The sequence below is a fragment of the Mauremys mutica genome, chromosome 7 (assembly GCF_020497125.1).
Source record: "Mauremys mutica isolate MM-2020 ecotype Southern chromosome 7, ASM2049712v1, whole genome shotgun sequence".
Classification (NCBI taxonomy): domain Eukaryota; kingdom Metazoa; phylum Chordata; order Testudines; family Geoemydidae; genus Mauremys; species Mauremys mutica.
In genome coordinates this window covers 107,908,131-107,926,905 of record NC_059078.1, presented here as the reverse complement: position 1 = coordinate 107,926,905, position 18,775 = coordinate 107,908,131, and the positions used below count along the sequence as shown (strand labels likewise).

At 40.5% G+C, this 18,775-nt stretch overlaps 1 protein-coding gene across 1 annotated transcript in view; it reads right to left on the bottom strand.

The window, feature by feature from the left end:
• ADAM12 (ADAM metallopeptidase domain 12) overlaps positions 1–18,775 on the bottom strand; it is a 315,046-nt gene that overhangs the window by 40,539 nt on the left and 255,732 nt on the right. Inside the window, exons 13-17 of the mRNA XM_045023718.1 lie at positions 16,119–16,208; positions 14,411–14,606; positions 4,606–4,714; positions 4,309–4,507; positions 787–864 (exon numbers count right to left, since the gene is read on the bottom strand). Of these exons, the coding sequence (XP_044879653.1) occupies positions 787–864; positions 4,309–4,507; positions 4,606–4,714; positions 14,411–14,606; positions 16,119–16,208 (672 nt within the window). The remainder of the gene's footprint in view (positions 1–786; positions 865–4,308; positions 4,508–4,605; positions 4,715–14,410; positions 14,607–16,118; positions 16,209–18,775) is intronic.

Below are 18,775 nucleotides of genomic sequence, written 5' to 3'. Positions count from 1 at the left end.
CTATACCAAGGCAGCCCAGGTGAGTGGGCCCCTCCGCACCCCCGGGCAGGGCTCCTCGCTGGATGAGGGGACATGGGAGCCCACAGGCAGGCCGCTGAGGCAGCTCCTCTCTCGGGGGGCGTGGGCTCTGCCCCTCACTGGCTGCGTGTCCTCGGGACTCTGGCAGGCAGCAGCGTGCCATTAAATATCGGCTTGTGTGCCGTCTTTGGCATGTGTGCCATAGGTTGGCAACCTGTTCTAGATTATTCACAAATTGATTTGCTTAATTATTTACTCCATTATCTTTCTGAAGATAAGGTGACTGGTCTGTACTGAAGTTAAGGTGCTGAAGTTAAGGTGACTGGTCTGTAATTCCCACACTGCAGTCACCATGGTTTTGCTATTTTTTTTAATTTTAATCCTTTTTGAAAAATCTCAATTCAGATGCATACTATAACTCACTGCTGGGACCACAGAGACCCAACTTGTTTGAAATGTTAATAGGAAATTCTTCATGAAGGAAGGGTAGGCTTAACATCACTTTGAAGATGACACAATTCCTTTTCATCACAGAATGTTAATTTAAAAAAAAAGATAAATTACTACTTGATCAATTTTTTTTGTTAAATAAAAATCATATTTAATTTCTCGCAGTGTGTAAAGGGCACCGAAAATTAATATCTTTAGAGTGAAATGTTTGACTGATATATTACAAAGAATCATAGATTCCAGAGGTGTTACAAATGAATGATTTATTGCTCAACTGGGTATTGACTGACTGCAAAAAATTGTTTCTGTAATACTTACTCCACGTCCATGGCATTTTGTTGCACATTCATGAACACCAAATATACTAGTATTTTGGCACCGGCGGTTAAGACAAATCTGCAAAATGAGAAAGAACAGCTTTAATGTTGCTGAAAAAAACATAGCTAGGGTGCACACAGCAAACTGTTACATCCTTACAGCTACATTTGTTCATCTATCACCTTTCCAGTAGCAATTGTACTGATTTGCCTATGCAGCAACTGATTTCACACCAGTGGAGTTATCCCTGATTTACAGCAATGTAAGGGAGATCAGAATCGGAACCTATGGCCCAGATTTTTAAAGATATTTAGGTGTTGTTGCACTCAGTGTTGCAATGTGTAACTGATTCAGGAGCCTAAGTTTCATTTTCAAAAGGAATTTAGGCACTTATGCACCAAGCATGGCAGCCAATGGCATTTAGGCTTCTACATACCTCAATCACTTTTGAAAACAAGACTTAAGTTCCTAAATCAGTTAGGCATTGCAACACTGAGCTCAGCAATGCCTAAATACTTTTAAAAAGTATGTCCTTTATATTATCATCCTTGTAAATCCTTTGGGTTCAAATCCACTTCAATCCCAGGTCATGGTAAAGGTTGGTATCACTCTTGACTGGCATGCAGGGTATTGCAAGATTGAATTTCAGATCTATCTGATATCGAAGGCTATATCCTGAGCAAGTGTAAATCTGCATAGCTCCACTGACTTCAATGGAGCAACACCAACTTACACTAGGTGAGGATTTGTCTCTTAGTTTTTGAAAATTAACAACTACTAAAACACTTTATTATTTAAATAATTGTGTTCTTATTCTTCCAGAACTATGAACATGCCAAACTGGATTCTTTCATGTACTTGAACTGGCTGTATTAGAATTCTCACAAGCCAACAGACCACCTCCTGAATTAAAATATTGGATCCTCTGCTGGTATAAACTGACATTACGTGGAGCTATGTTGATTTACACCAGTGGAAGAGCTGGCCCAGGATGTCTGGAAATTTTTGAATATTTTCAAAAGAACACTGATCAACGCTCGGGGGAGGGGCTAATTTAATCTCATCTGATAAATCTAAATGATTCTACCTGAAGTTTTTCAAGTTAAATTATTTTTTAAATCAACTATAAATAGAGTTGCAGATTAGGTAAAATAATCATCTAACAGGAAATTACAAATTAGCATTAGCCTAGAGGAAGAGCTTTTACCCTTTTGTTAAGTGGAAATTAACAAATATAGAGTGTCATATAATCACATGCAAAATTCTTTGTTTTGCAATCATTACAGAGAGTTAACTTCACTCTTCCCACACAGCTGAAAGTTGGGATAAAGCAAGATTAGCACCATCTAATAAAAGCACCAACCAATACAAACTGAAATGAGTGATGTAACTGAAAAGTTATCCAATTCAAGCTGAAAAAAAATTACGATTGGAATGACTGTTACTATACTAGCTCAACAATAAAAAACCCAGTGTATAAATTCTGCTCTCCTTTAACTCTGTAGTTCAGTTTAGTAGGATTACAAGGCAGTCACAATAATTAGCAGCAGGCTGGGTAAAACTGATGGTAGTAGACAAAAGGGATGTCTATTCAGGGCAGTTATCCCCTGGGGGAAAGAAAAATGGGAAACAAATTAGAGTGAATTGGCATCCACGTGCATGCATGCAGTGAATATGCTCTGATTACAGCAGTATTCACAATTCAGATATTCAGAGTGCACTAGCACAGAGAATTCTGAGCACATTAAAATGGCTGCATTTCAAACTGTATATCTTCAGCATAAAAAAAATCAAGACTATTTAAATTGATATTCTGAATCCATAATACAAATGTGATAATGCCTGGAAAGTAAAACATACAATTTCATACGTATTAGGCTGTATATTTGATAGTGTGTGTATATGTACACGATTAGAAAGATTAGATATTCACTACTGAACTGGAATGGGGGGATTTTATACCACTGGATTCCTCACTAGTTTTCTCTTTGAAAAGCCATTTTATAGCCCATTTTATAACAGAATTACATGAAAATATTTTTGGAGGGTGGTGCATTTTCTTATAATATAGTTTTTGTAGTCATAATTAAGGCATGTTTTAAATCGGTTGCCAATATGCCTAACAAATTGTGAAAGCAGCAAAGAGTCCTGTGGCACCTTATAGACTAACAGACGTATTGGAGCATGAGCTTTCGTGGGTGAATACCCACTTCGTCGGATGCATGGCACGAAAGCTCATGCTCCAATACGTCTGTTAGTCTATACGGTGCCACAGGACTCTGCTGCTTTTATAGATCCAGACTAACACGGCTACCCCTCTGATACTTAACAAATTGTGATAACTCAGCAAAACTCAAGCATTTGGATATATGAATGGTTTTGTTTTAACTTACCTAAACTTTTCTAGGCTCTTCCTCTTTTTCCTTTCTCCCCACAATCCTCCAATTGCATGCCTTCCCCCTCCTCCTCAGTAGACACCATTCTTCCCTCCCCCACTAAATTCACAGCACTCTGATGTCCCCAGGGCTCTTCTCTCTCCCATTTCCCACTCTGCTCTTTTCCTCTCCACCCAAAACTATGGATGCGGTGCCAAGATGGAAACTGTACTACAAATGTGCAAGACAATTAGCAATGCTTGTGAAATATGTGTGTGTGTGTGCGCGCATGAGCGTGTGTGTGCAAAAATCTGCTTTGGTGGCTGCACAACAATTGGTTTATGTTTCTCTTTAAAGTGAAAGGCCATTCTTTGCAGGCAGAAGCTGCCTTTCTTCTTACCAATTGCCTCAGTTTCAATAAACAGCTTTTTCTAAAGTGAAAAATGGAAGTGTGAGCAATGATTAGCAAAATCTCATGAACCCATTACGAAGCTGGTGTGAGGCTAATTAGAATTTTGCAAAAATACCAAGAAACTCCCTGGACTCTGAAAGTTTTGGATATTGTTATGAAAATTCATACACACTTATATTTTGAATCTTATGTTTCATTAAACACAAACTGGTTGCTTTGAATGGGTCTAAAGGACATTCAAGAAGTACTGGGTACCCTGTGTATGGAAATCTTTTTACCTAACAAATGAATTCTGTACAATAGTGTAAACAACAAATCTTTAATCAAGACAACATGCAGACCTGATTAATTACAATCATAATGTCCAGATATAGCTCTCAGCAATAAATATACTTAGCCAGATTTTCAATAATTGGCCTTTATTTTGGCTTCTGGAATTATTTTGCAGGAGGTAAAATCTCTGCTATTTGTACAAAAAGTACTTGACTGTGCTCATAAATCAGATGTCTAAGTGATTTACATTCTACATGCAAAACTGTGGGTTCAAAACCAGAAGCAAAGTGAAGGAGCAGGTAAAAATCTGGCTCATTATGAGGGAAGACAATGAGATGTAATATAATAAAATAAAAAAGTGACACTTGTCTTAGTACACAGAGATTTGAAACACAAGGATGTTAAAGCTCCACTTTTATACATTGAGAATTGGCTGCTTGGAGAGTATTTTTTGAATCTTACTTTTTCAGCTTCACATTTTGTGCCTGCCAAAACAAGACCAGGATCAGGCATATCATCTCCCAAATACACATGGGTACCACGACACAGAATCTTGCCTCCTTCCTGCAGCGGGATATTTGTTTCTATGGAAACAGCATTGGTACCAATTACAGGTCGATTTGCTCCCCCTTGACACTGAATTTTTCCACATTTAGCATCTCTGAAGGGAAAAATGATTTCAATAATTTTAAAGATCTCCAAAAACTGTGGCTTGTGTTGCAATGTCAGTTGTTCTGGGTGCAAAGAGAGAGACCCTACCTGGGTTCACATTTAGCAAAGGAACTTTTGGCGTCTTTGCCACAGTTGCCATAAGGATCACCTGCAGAATTGACTCTCTCAAAGCAGATCCCAGGGGCGGGTTTAGCACCTGAAACAAAAACAAATCAAGACTTTCATCTGATGCAGTGTTTCTAATCATTTTCTTTGAGCTCCACTGGTGTTGTAGTTGAAGGTAAGATGTAGCCTGCATACAGACAAAGCACAGCAAAACACTTGCACTTGCTCAGCCTGCTAACGGAGCAACCTGAATGTATGGGTTGTCCACAGTTGGTGGTCTCTCTTGGCTAGGCTAATTGATAAACATGGCAGGCTTAATTCTCCTTTAAGATTTCTAGATGGTGTCCCTCATATATCCTCCTAGGACATAACAATTGTAACTAGTTTGGCTAAGACAGATATTGAATAGTTTGCCAGTTGGCTCTCTTCCCTTCAGAGTAGCTAAGTGAGAACTTAAGAGCTACAGACTAGCCAAAGAGAAGTGCTAGGTCAGTGAGTGAAATGGAGAGAATGGGATATGTAAAGAGCTCATAAAACACATGTAGTTCTTCAAAAATTCCAAACAAGAGGAAGGACTGGTTTGAAGGAAGGGTAATACTCCAATGAAGAGGCAGAGCTAGGAGACTATGAAGCTACATGACACCTGCACCTTATTTGCAGTAGCCTTTTTAATGTAAACATTTCCCAACACCAGTGCAGCTTCTTTGGTGATAGCAAAGGTGGGTATGCTTGTATAGACAGGGCACAGATTCATAGATTTTAAAGCCAGATTGGAGCTTTAGATCACCTAGTCTGCCCTCCTGTATAACACAGACCATAGAATTTAATCTAGTTGCTTCTGTACTCCGCCCAATAACTTGTATTTGACTAAAGCATTATCTTCTAGAAAAGCACCCAAGTTTAGATGTGAAGACTTCAAGAGATGGAGAATCCACCACTGCCCTTGGTAGGTTGTTGCAATGGTGATTGCGCTCACTGTTAGACATTCACTCTTTAAACCTAATTTGAATGCATGGCTTTAACTTCCAGCCATTTGGTTCTTGTTACACCTTTATCTGATAGGTTAAACAGGTTTAGTCCCTGATATTTTCTCCCCATGGAGGTACTTATACACCACATGCAAGTCATTACTGGCATTCCAAGCACCACGACTTGCTCTGAGAAGAGCTAGATGACACAGTGGTTAAACTTCAAGCAGATGCTTGGACCTCTGCTTGCACCAGCACTCACACCATTGATAGCATTGATGTAGCTATGCCAGTGGCCCTTAACAAAAAAGGCCCTCGTGTAGAATACAGCCAACAAGCATTGGACTTTTGTCCAGATCAGGAAAATGAAATAACAAAACAAAATTATTTGAAAACCTGTAGGCTGAGAATATTACAATTTTAGCACATTATGACCCTAATCCTTAACAACAGAAACAGAATATCCTATTGAGCATTACAATTGCCAAATGTTTTGAGCTGTTTCCAAGCATGTGTATATAGTAAAAATCCTGCACTTTTTGGGAAAAACTTTTAAAAGAGGGAGGTTAAAAAAGAGTTTCATACTTCTGGAGAATAAAATTAAACATGATAAAAAGAGTTACAGTTAGTGTGAATCTTTTCACTAATAATGCAAAGATTAAAGCCTCAATTAATTATCTACATTTTACAGACAGAAGCTTGACTAATAGAATAGCCTTAACTGAACAGCAAGGTAATGCTACAATGGACAAAATGTGCCATCTTAAAGAGAGGTTTTAGATGGCTTCTCCGCCTTCCTCTAACTTTTTACATATTGAAATTGGAAAACCCAGAAAATAGGGCATAGAGGGAACAAAAGATGAGCTGCTGCTCTCCTGGAGAGAAGGACAAGCGCCTGAAATTCGTTGAATGATTACTATCAAGTTTCCTGAGTTCCGGATACTTCTCTAATCTGAGACTATTAAAAAGGACTCACACGGGATCCTTGCACTTTTTTTCAGAAAATCACAGGCAATAATTGCAAATTGACTGAAGCATCTAGAAAAAGAAACTACCCAGATGAAAGCCAAAATGCAAATTTCACTTTCTATGTGGTTTCCTTCTTGACTTTCCAGTTCAGGGCCAATGGCTATTGAGGATCAAACATACACAGGCTATGACTGGTTTTTGAGAGGGAAAGTGGGATGGGGAAGAAGAGGAGATAAGCTAAAAAATCAAGTATGCCTAATTCTGTTTCCTCTTACCTCTGCGCAGACTTAATTATTTAGCCCCAGCTTTCATAACTGACTTAAGGAATGCAGAACTGAATAGATCTCGTGCACCTGCTTCTGGTCTCTTCTTCTCATCTGGGAAACCTCTTACACAGTATGTTATATTACTACGGTAATGAACATTTCCCCTGAGCGTGTATCAAGAGAATGCTTCACTCTGGCAGTCCAAGGCACAGATATGTTTGCACCAGAATGGTATGTGGGTCCAGAAGAGCAAAAGCATTGCTTGCATACATGCACCAGCACTGCCTCAAGACCAGCAATCAGGGTTCACTGAGGCAATGGCCATTACTTGGGCAAGAATCTGGATGAAGGAGGAGAGTAGATTGGGGTATATTTTTATTTTCTGATTGAACCTTTCGAGTGGGACACCCACCTATAAGCAGCCAGCACATTAAAGATGACAAAAGAGGCCTTGCTGAACAGGGAACACGTCCGTCTCTTCTAGCGCATCAGGAACGTTCAACTCCAATGATGTTACTTATTAAGAGAATAGACCTTTTAGAGAACGGAAAGTCCATTCCTACCAGGCTCTGAATATTCTGCGTGTAAAAGCAACTGACTCCCACTGGTCAACTGTAGTCTGGAAACCAAAGCCTAGCGCTATGTTTCTGTCTCCTAATCGAAGGCACAACATTCATTGGCTTGGGATTCAGATGGCTGCAGCCTTCTCCAGATTGGTCTTTTTACCAGATTTGGATTTTATTATAGCTGCAAACATATAAACATGTGGAAAGTGAACAGATGGAGTTACTGGGTTAAAAGAAAGATTTCAAAGGACACTTATGGAAGAAAATCATAATGTTGTGTTTCTTGAAGAAGCCCATTTAATCACAATTTCAGTACACAAACTGAAGCAGAAAGTGCTGTCTTTCTCTATTTTGTTACTTCAAGAGGCAGAAACAAAATGGTTTGTGAAAATATTTCCAGTGGATATTAAGCTCCTTGATCTGGATGAGCGGAGTTTATTTCACTTTGCTATTGATAATTATAGCATTGCAACCCTATAATTAGGGTCCTATCAGCCTTTCCCGTACAAATCTTTTTTTTGAAGAATTAAATCAGCCATCTAAAATCACATCACGTTAAAACATGCCATTAAAGTTGTCAGCCTGGATAGATTTTTTTTCAGATGTGCAAACTGATACATTCATTTCTTTAGTTATAATATAGAAACAGAGAAATGTTGTGTGGTTTCAGATGCTTCTATAACCTGTTTTAATTAAAAAATACCTTAAAATACCATCCAGGAGAAGAAGGAGGGTTAGAACCTGGGAAGGAGAGAGAGTTCTGACAGTGCGGGAAGTTACAAACACTAGTTACAAAGTACTAGGTGCTGGAATGAAAGGCAGAAAGGAAGGGAAGACCGGTCTTGTTAAGGGACTAGACTGGGACTCAAGAAATGTAAGTTCAATTCCCAGTGTTGACACAGACTTCCTGTGGGACCCTGGGCAAGACTTTAATCTCTCTGTGTTTGTTCCTTGTCTCTCAAATGGGGAAAATAACCCCATAGGGTGAGTGGGAGACCTGATGCTCAGACACTACACTAATGAGTATCAATCATGTAAGAGTGTATAAATAAATACAAGAAAGACACACAGGAATCCTAAGTTTTGCAGGCTAAAGTCTTGATTCTGCATCCTGTTAAGTCTGCTTTGTGCTCTTCCAGTGGTGCAAAAGCAGACCTGAACCTGCTTTATCTGGCCAATGGAGAAGTCTCTTTGTATAGGGGGAATAGTTTGGTGGCGCAGAGCTCATATAGTGCCTGCATCACTGGCCCCTAACCGTCCATCTGGGTGATTCCTAGATGCCTGAGAGCTCCGCTGGGCTGCTGGCAGTCTGTAAGACAGCCCAATTTTTAAGCTGCTCTGCTTTGCACTGGGGAACACTCTGGGTCCCAACCAGTCCCAATCTGGCCTTGATACTAACTTTGTAGCTCTAGTTGGACTGGAGGAACTGGCCCTAAATTTGTGATGATCACGTTTTATCATGTTCAAATATTTGTGAATTTGGGTATATAAAGTTCATTTGTATTTACCAGTCATGCAGATGGATATAAATCAATTTAAAACTTGGTGAGATGAGAGGTCCAGGTAAAATGATTTAACCATAGTTTAAACAGCCAATTTGGATGGGGGCAACCTGTGTTATTATGTCCTAATTTATCTTGATTTACTACCGTAGGTTTCTTCTTTTTTTTTTTCCTTATGAGCACCTGCCTTGACCATAGGTATCCACAGCAAACACACATGTACAACCAGAAGAACTCTTCCTAAACAAATAACCACGGCTGTCCAAACTGCCACATCACAAAGTCAACTGCCCGCTAATTATTAAAAAGCCAGTGCCTGCAATTGGATCCCCCAAGCCCTCATTTACACCATGCCTGGAAAAGGCCAGGAAGCAGATGAACACTGCAGTGTGTCCTGAAGGACGCCAGCACCAGGGAGGGAAGCATGTTGTAGAGTCATAGACTCCTCATAGGGAATGAATGGTCATCTAGCAGGGCCCCCCAACCCCTTCTCTCATACCAACGGGCTACTAGCTCACATGATACTCCCTGTTACTTGCAATGGCTGGGTACAGCACCAGCAGACACACTCCATCCAACAAGTCCATGTGTCACTTGGCTGCACAATCTGCCCCACATTTTTTATACACACACACACACACACACACCTTCCTAAAGATTCATTTGCCTGTCAGTGTAGAAAATGCCAGCAGTCTAAAGGTTAACATTCCCCCCCCGCTCCCAGGAAATCAATAATTTGTCTCTTTCCAATAGTTTTATCTGCATATCTAGCTTTTCCAGAAAATGCCAATGGAGCAGCAGACATTATACAAAGGCATTTACGATTGATGTATCCTTCAGTCATATTACAGTCGATAGGTCAAATCAATGGCAATATGACTTTTTAGAATTAGAAATGTAAAAAAATGTGTCAAGTAGAAGCATTTTACCCTTTTAGTATTAAAAATGACACACATGCAACAGTATGCAGTGTTGCTGTAGCCGTGTGGGTCCCAGGATACTAGAGACAAGGTGGGTGAGGTAATATCTTTTATTGGACCAACTTCTGTTGGTGAGAGAGACAAGCTTTTGAGCTAAACAGAGCTCTTCTGAAGATATTACCTCCCTAACCTTGTCACTTACACATGCAAGAGTGAAATAGGAGAAAAATCTTGTGTGTACTGGAGGCAGAGCACAGTGGGGATGCTCTTTAACAAGTTTACTGTTATTTTTAGACCATTCCCTATGTATTCTTTTATTCCACCAGCAGAGGTGTTTTCTGTCCAGCCAAAGACTTGGTGAAACATAAAACATATGTTTTGTCAGTGGCCTTGATTTAGGACCAAACTCTAGCCGTGGAGGCCTTGGAGCATCCAAGAGGTTATGCACTTTTCCCAAGTGTGTCCAGGTGTGGGGTAGGAGGCAGCTTGGACTTCTCTTTCATACACTTGGATTATTTAACGTCACTGCAGTCTTCGGCTGCAACTGACTGAATGAAAAGAAGGCCAGAGTTGCATGTCGGTCTATGATCTGTGCTCCTGTGGGTAAAAGACTGATGGAAGGAAATGGTTTGGGGTCTCAATGAGTATTGCAAGACTCCTTCCCACTCCTTATCTTCCAAACAGCCCCTTACTTTCTTTGTTTGGTAGCTCTAGTGCTAAATAGCCTAAGACAGCACCTGAATGACAATGTCTACATGATGCAGCCAAAAGGCGTGCAGTGTAGCCGCTGTTTGTCGGCAGGAGAGAGCTCTCCCACCAACAAAAAAACTTCTACCCGCAACGAGCAGCGGGAGCGCTCCTGCCGACAAAGCGCTGTTCTCAGTAGCGCTTTTCCTTTTCCTTTTTGGGGCGGCGGGGAGGGTTAACACCTCTGAATGACAAAAGTTTTGTCGTTCACTTGCCAGTGTAGACAAAGCCTTAGTCAAGATGAGCCATTCAGTTTCCCTGTCTGTCTCTCAGGGATTGTCCCCTGACATCATATCCTACTGCCCAACTGCCATATATGGTGGAGGTCAAAGAATGGAAAAGACACAGAATCTGTCCCTGGGGAAAGCATATTGGGATGGTCAGCCATGTAGGCATTAAATAATGTCCTAAAGATAGGTGCAAGGTTCTGTGATACCTAGGCAGCTCTTGAGGGCTCCACTGTGTGGATACACAGTGGACTAGGATTTGGTCTTGGGTTACTTTATTTACAAAGATTAAATGGACTCTGGAAAAACATGCCAAATTATTTTAAGAAAGACGATATCCTGGTTTAATTAATGCTTAACCCTAAAATACTGCTCGCTTTATTGAGTGGCAGGGTCATGAGAAGTACTTCTCCATGTGAACTGGACTTATCTGCTTGAAGCAATGAAGAAACATGGTACAGTGTAGTTCTTCTTCCCCTGAAACAGATTCTCATTGCTCTTCCTAATTTAAACAAACTCAAATATCTCTCATTGCTTTTCTTTAACTAGATCTACAAAGGTAGGGTCAACATTTATCATGGCTGCGTGTGTGTTACTGGGCCTTTGTAAGGAAACATGTACAAAGGATACTCAGACCAAGGACTTGTATATATTTATACAGGAAACCTTACTATGCTTTATCCCACATGACTTCCTGTTATTCCAACTTGCTTATTGGGAAGAAAAAGAAGAGCAGGTGATGTGTGCAAGTGAGAGAGTGAATTAGAGTCTGTGTTTCTCTCTGGCTACAGTAGGGTTTTTTGTTATAATGATTACAGTTTGGGTTCAAATGTGAAATTTATACATTTTAAGGTGCTGTTAATATTATAAAGATATGGCTAAGAAAAACATCATAGAGTGTTCAGGCTCTCTTTTTGTTTTACAGGAAGTATTTTTATGATTCCCACATTACTGAGGTATAAAAAGAACAACAGAAAACACTGGGCTTGTCTACACTTGAAACATTGCTGCAGCTATGCTGCTGTAGCACTTCAGTGTAGACACTACCTATGCTGACTGGAGAGGTTCTCCCATCAAGATTCACCCCTCTGAGAAGGGTAGCTAGGTCGATAGAATAATTCTTCCATCAACCTAGTGCTGTTTACACCGAGGTTAGGTTGGTTTAACTATGCTGCTCAGCAGTGTGGCTTTTGCACACCTCTGAGTGAGGTAGCTGGGTCAACCTAACTTTTTTGTGTAGATGAGGCGACTGAAACTTCACTTTCTTACATGGCATTGAATCAAAGGGGAAAAAATTGCTCTCAACTCACACATCTGAGATCCATTGGCACCAGCTGGGAGTTTTGCTGTACAATCAAGTGTAAAATCTGGTTTTGCTATAAAAGAGTCAAGCTACACATCTGTTGTTTTAAGGTTAATATAAAAAATGTTAGGCTCTAAGAGAGACTGTTTTGTGCCAGCATTACATTACTGCTATTTATAATGGTAAATTGTAAATATTTCCAGCTCTGCTATAATTCTTCACTGATTAACATCCTTGCTTGGTTCTCCTTCTCTCTCTACTGTAATTCTGCACTACCCTGCTCCTATTTTCCACCTAATAGCATAGAGGAAAGATGGTCTTGTGGTTAGTTACTAATCTGGGAGACCACATTCTATTTACTCCCAACTGCTGTACTGATATATATATATATATATGACCTTTTTTTGTTTCCTTCACAGTTGGAGTTTTGATTCAACAATTATTTAAAAGCTGTGGGCCAGCTGGTATAAACTGGGGTAAATCCTGTGAAATCAATGAAGCTTTGTCATTTTACACCAACTGAGGATCTCGCCCTGATTCTCACAAACACGACTGTATTCAGGAGTAGGTACAGTACAGGCCTTGTGCCTTAAAAATAACACAGCTATTGAAGCCACAACCATACCAGGTATCAGTAATTTCATTTAGAAAGAAAGACTCAGGCTGATTGACACATTCTCATGGGAAAAAGGAGGCAGATTCTGATATTACCTGGAGAGGATTTACACCAGTGTAACTCTGTGACTTCAGTGGAGTTATTTCTGATTTACAAAGGTGTTAGTGAGATCAGAATCAGACCTCTCGATTTGGATTTGGCAATCTCCTCTCCTTCTCCCTCAGAAATGTCTTTGGTAGCTTCCAAGAATAAGAGAGAGGGCCGTTCACATTGTAGGGGCAACCACAGTAGGAGACTTAATACAGCAGCAGCTACCAACTGTGCAACATCACAAATGCTAAACGTCTGAAGGGGTTTTATCACCCTACCATAAAAAGCTTATACTGTTACTCCCTGCGGCTTAGCTGCACCATTTCTGGCTGTTGCTGTAATTCAGAGAGCCATTGTTCTAGTGCAGGCCTGGCACAGGTGTGGGTGTGCAAGTGCATGCCCATGTTATTGAAACTAATCATGAGACAAATGAGGTAATTCCAGGTAAGGTGTTTCATGACCAACTGGGCCCTGAGCTCAACAAGATCTCGGACCATTTTCCCAATACATGTGCCCTGGTAGCTCCTCTCTGCGGTAGGCTTGCCATGCAGCACAGCCCACGTTGGACAGAATTTTTAAAGATGGTAGTGAGAGAACTGGCATTGAGAAATGGAGCTTCCAGAGGAACCTCTTCCTCAGGAAATGAAGATGGCAACAGAGCCCTGGGAATTCAGCTTCCTGACCTTCAGCTGGATTTATCTCAATGACAGGAATTACTAACAGTTCAACTGAGTAACATTCCATTGTATGGAAAACTGTTTTGCAAAGTGTTTTTCTTTTGTACATGAGAAAACTTCCTGTATCCGTGGGATTTAAAAGTGGATTTCATCACTAAGTATGTCTATGGTTTGTAGGTAAGGCTGCTAGTGTACTGGTGGATTTGGTGGAGTAGTTCAGATGCAACTTCTGTGTGGGACTGTGTATGTACACACAACACACACACAAATCAGGCTGTTGACTCCTGAGGTTTTAATGCTTCATTTCTATTTGCATTAATGACTTCAAAGAGAGCTGAGAGTGCTCAGCACCTTGCAGGATGACGCGAGGCCCCAGTTCAGCAAAGCATTTAAGCATGTGCTTAACTTTAAACAGGTGTTTAAGTCCCAGTGAAGTCATGGCAGAATCAGGGCCTAAGTACAGTAATTTGCCTCAAGTCACATAGCCAGCTAGTAGCTGCCAGGAAAAACCGTCTCTCAGTCTCCTGCTATAACCACTAGATACCACTCTGAACAAAAGGGGAAAACAAATCCTAAGATTGTTCCATCAGAACGAAAAATACTATGGGCCAGATCCTCAGAGAGTGTAAATTGGAGTAACTCCATTGGCTTCAATGAAGCCATGTTACTTTACACCAGCTGAGGATCTGGCCCCAAATACTTAAAACTCAACTTCTTTATTAATCTGAACTTTATTAATAGGCCTTAAAATCTATGAATATGTTGGTGAACAAAAAACTGGCACAACTTCTTCAGATGTATTCCTGATCACAATGGGTACATATTGCATTACATAACACTCTCCTGCACAGCCTTCCAAAGTCATATGATATTTGTTATTTTATTAAAAACTGACATAATACCTAGAATACCCAGCTCTTTGTATTCAGAACTTACCTTGTCCCCAGAGTGTGACACATTGTTGTTCATGAGTCTGACATATGCCATTATAACAATACCCATCTACTCTGTAGCATGGATGTCCATCGTGTAAATATACATTAGCTGGGCAGTGAGGATTAGCTCCAGTGCAGAACTCCGGAAGATCACAGGAATTACTTGAGTCTCTGCAAGAAATCCCTGCTGGCTTCAGCTGAAGGAAGAAAAAAGCTGCTGTAATTCCAATCAATAAAAGATCTCCAGTGGTATAATTTATGATACACATTAATGTTTTATTTCAGAAGCTCTGCACCAACTGACCATTAAGTACAGCATAAAGACAATCGAGCATTTTATATATATTTATTTGACATATTGTGTAAAGGTTTTTGGCACATTTTCAAAGCAAGGGCACAACTCTGCTCTTAGATGAAAGTGTACAGATCATGTGGTACACCTCAGAGTAGAATTTAGCCTTTAAATTAACTTTGCAGTGGTTTGGTTTTTAAATGGACAGATAAAGAACTAGCATCAATTTTTCAAGGGGCCTCCTTAATTGCTCCTGCAGACATAAAAGTATGTGGTGTTTTATGACAAAGGGCAACTGTATGTGCGGATCAAAAGTGAGGCTAAAAATATTTTCAGTGGTTCACTGCCGATATTGGGTCTACATTACATGCTCAAGGTGATTGTAATGACACAACTATTGAGTCAGCAAACTAACCACATAACATTACATGTACTGGCATTAATTAATACAACCTGTTCTTGAGTTAGTTATCCTCTCCCCCTTTCCTGCATACTGAACTGGGTGGCCTCTTTCTCATAAAAGATGCTTCTCTTTACATGTTTCAAGATCTCCCCACCCCCCAGAGAGTAGCCAGTCCAGATAGCTGCTCCTGTCCTTGCATTGCTTAACAGAATGACTTCATCCTCTTCAGAGCTGAAAGAAATGAATCAGTAACTGGGGACCTGGCCATTCTGAGTACTTACTAATCAACAAGATGACAATGGTTATGTACTGGAGTCGAGCTAAATTTTTAACTGCATCAACAAGGTATTCTAGACAGCAAATAGAATGGCTTCAAGACTGACTCTGATAAACGGTATGTGTTTGAAAGGCATCTAAGCAGGCTTAAAACAGTGCCTGCTAGCCTCAGTGAAACCCTGTCTAGATACCTTACTAACTCATACTCAAAAGCTGTTTTGAGGACTTAGGAATATTACTGTCGGTGGCAACCCTGTCTGGCTGTTCATAACCGTAGCCACAAGGCTAATGATTTGCTGTCACTTATGACTTGCCAACAAAAAGTTTGTTTTAATAGAATTCATTAACATTCATCCTCCTTAAGAACCCCTCCAGACACAGCATATGAAGCATGTCCAACATACCTTGATTGCCTGCCATGGCATAGCATCCAGAAGTGTCTGCAAAGATCTGCATGCAGAAATTCATATAAATGCAGGGATTTTGCATGCACAAGTGGAAACAGCCACAAATACTGCAGGCACAATTAAGGTGGGCCTATTGATTTGGCCCTGTATCTTCAACTGCTGTTTCTGGTTGATATTTTTTTTTAAAACGGCTTACATGAAACACCACAAGTGTTTTAATGCTTAATTATACCAATTTGTTTGTTCTGCCTCCTTGTTTGCTAATCTGCAATTAAGATGATTATGGAATTCTGCCACTCCACAGCAATAAGAAACCGTTCTACAAATTCACCTTGCAGTCTTTACAGCAAAGTCCATGGGCGCACACTGCTTCTGCTTTCAAAGTGCAGGTAGTAGCATTACAGCAACGATTTGTACATTCCTAGATGGGGAGTAAATTAACATTGGACACCGTTAAATAAAAATTGGCTCTAAATCAAGAGGCACCGTGTTTCTAGAAAGCACGCTCTAGCTCCAACAGAAGTTATGGGTTCGATGCAGGAAATACTGTGAAATTATATGTAGGAGATCAAATTAGTTGACCATTTGGCCTTGAAATCTGTGCCCCTATAAGTAACTGCAGTAAACCAGCAAGGGCCATAGAGCTCCGCCTATTTACTGAAGATCAGGCCCCAGATATTATTAACATGTACAATATATGCATGTAAGAGCCACCAGTGGCTGTAGCTCCACTGAAATCAGTGGAATTACACTAGTATGAAGCTAGAGGAATGTAGTGGTGAATCCTGGCCCAAAGCCTCATTGCCAAATTCTGTCCTCAGCTATGTGTGGGCAGTGACACTGTTGTCAATGAGGCTGCACTGGATCACCGATAACAAATTCTGACCCTAAAGATATCAGACAGTCTCCAAGACATTATAAGAAAAAAAAAATGAATCTAGCCAATCCTAATTGTCAGTTATTCCTAGATAGAATAAGAAAAAAAATGAACCTAACCCACCTTAATTGTTAGTTATTTCTAGATAAAATACTGAACAGATATTGCAATTGTTTAGGGCAGTGTTTCTCAAACTGGGGTTGCCGTTTGTGTAGGGAAAGCCCTGGCGGGCCGGGCCGGTTTGTTTACCTGCCCTGTCCACAGGTCCGGCCGATCGCGTCTCCCACTGGCCGTGGTTCGCTGCTCTAGGCCAATGGGACCTGCTGGAAGCAGTGCAGGCCGAGGGACTTACTGGCCGCCGCTTCCAGCAGCTCCCATTGGCCTGCAGAGGCGAACTGCGGCCAGTGAGAGCTGCGATCGGCGAACCTGTGGATGGGGCAGGTAAACAAACCAGCCTGGCCTGCCAGGGCTGTCCCTACACAAGCGGTGACCCCAGTTTGAGAAACACTGGTTTAGAGAGTCACTAGAGGCCAAATCCTCAGTGGTGTAAATCAGCATAGTTTCACTGACTTCAGTGGAGTGATATTGATTTACCCCATCTGAGAATCTGACACGTGGGTCTTATGGTGTCATTAAACATGAGCATTACAGTTCCCTCTTTTAAGAAATTATCTAATCAGAATTCTGTATTGCAAGGTGGCTGTTATAAAGAATGAGATAATGATGTTGTTCAATACCACTGCGAATGCAAGTGCATAGTTTTATATCACAGCTATTCTGATAATAGGGCTTTGTAGAAAATATGAACTGCACTATCAGTAACTGATACATTCTAAGTTCATGTTGGTGCATTAGACTGTGGCACTTCCCATGTATGTGGGTTTTTACAAACTTTATTGTCTTAGACTGATGCAATAAAAACTTTAAGAAAATAGTGGATATGCTTCCGAGATTATAGTCATGAGTTGCAAACTAAATCACTTGCACTCGAATCACAGCTGTCTAAGATCTAAAATAACAGCAGATAAAACTGCTGTTCAGCAGTGTTAAGTCAGCCTGCCATCTATCCATGCTACAGAATATTCAAAGATAGGATATAGGCTATGACTGAAATTCCAACCAAAATTCAAAATCACTCTTGCAAAATTCTAATCACTCACTCCCCTGTTACTCATTATGGTAAAGGGCAGGCAAATAGATTTTGTGCCTGGGCTGGTAAACTGTCATAACTGTGTTGGCAAGTGAGTTTTGTGATGGAGGAGAGTCACAAGCCTGGGCTGCTCTGCAAAATATTTATTGTTCACAGGAAAAGAAAAACGTTAGGACTTGGGTTTCTTGGAGTAAGTTTCCTGGCCTATGACAGCATTTCAGCCAAACAAATTACAGCTCCTGCATTCCACAAGAGATGTTAGTTACTGATATACAGAACATCTTGTTATCACAAGGCACCAACATCTCTCATCATTTCTTCCATTGTCTCTAGGACATGGGGTTTACAGTGAACCTCTCTGCTGCCCGAGAGCTGTTACAGCACTTTACACGTTTCCTGTGGTCTGTTTCAAAATTGTTTAATTTTTAAAATAAAAGAAGGAAGCATGTGCTGCAGAATAAGTCTGCAGCACATCTCTCAGCTCTCTCTGTACATAAAGCTTTAATGTGGGCCAGAATGGGGAATGCTGAACTTAACTGGTGTTTTGCATTGACATCAGTCTTAATTGGGATTTCACCTATTGTCTCCACACATACTTCTCGATGACTCAGTGAATAAGGGTCTCAGAACTTGGTCTTAACATTTTGGCTAACGGGTCCTGCAGAGCCATAAACTCAAGGTCCGTTGTGTGGTCATCACATAGTGCACAAACTTCTTAAACCTGGACATTGAATACAGCTCTACTCCTGGGTAAAGCTTTTATGAGCAGAGCAAAGAAAATTGTAATATGTGATTCTAATACGTTGGACAAACCACTTGGTAGACATAAATATGTTTGCAGTGATCTTTCATCTTGAAAGTTAATAAAAACAACTATAACGTGCAGCATGCTACAGTCTCATATACAGAGGTGCACTGTGACTGGTGCCATATAGCATTAGCACTGGTGTACGGACACTGG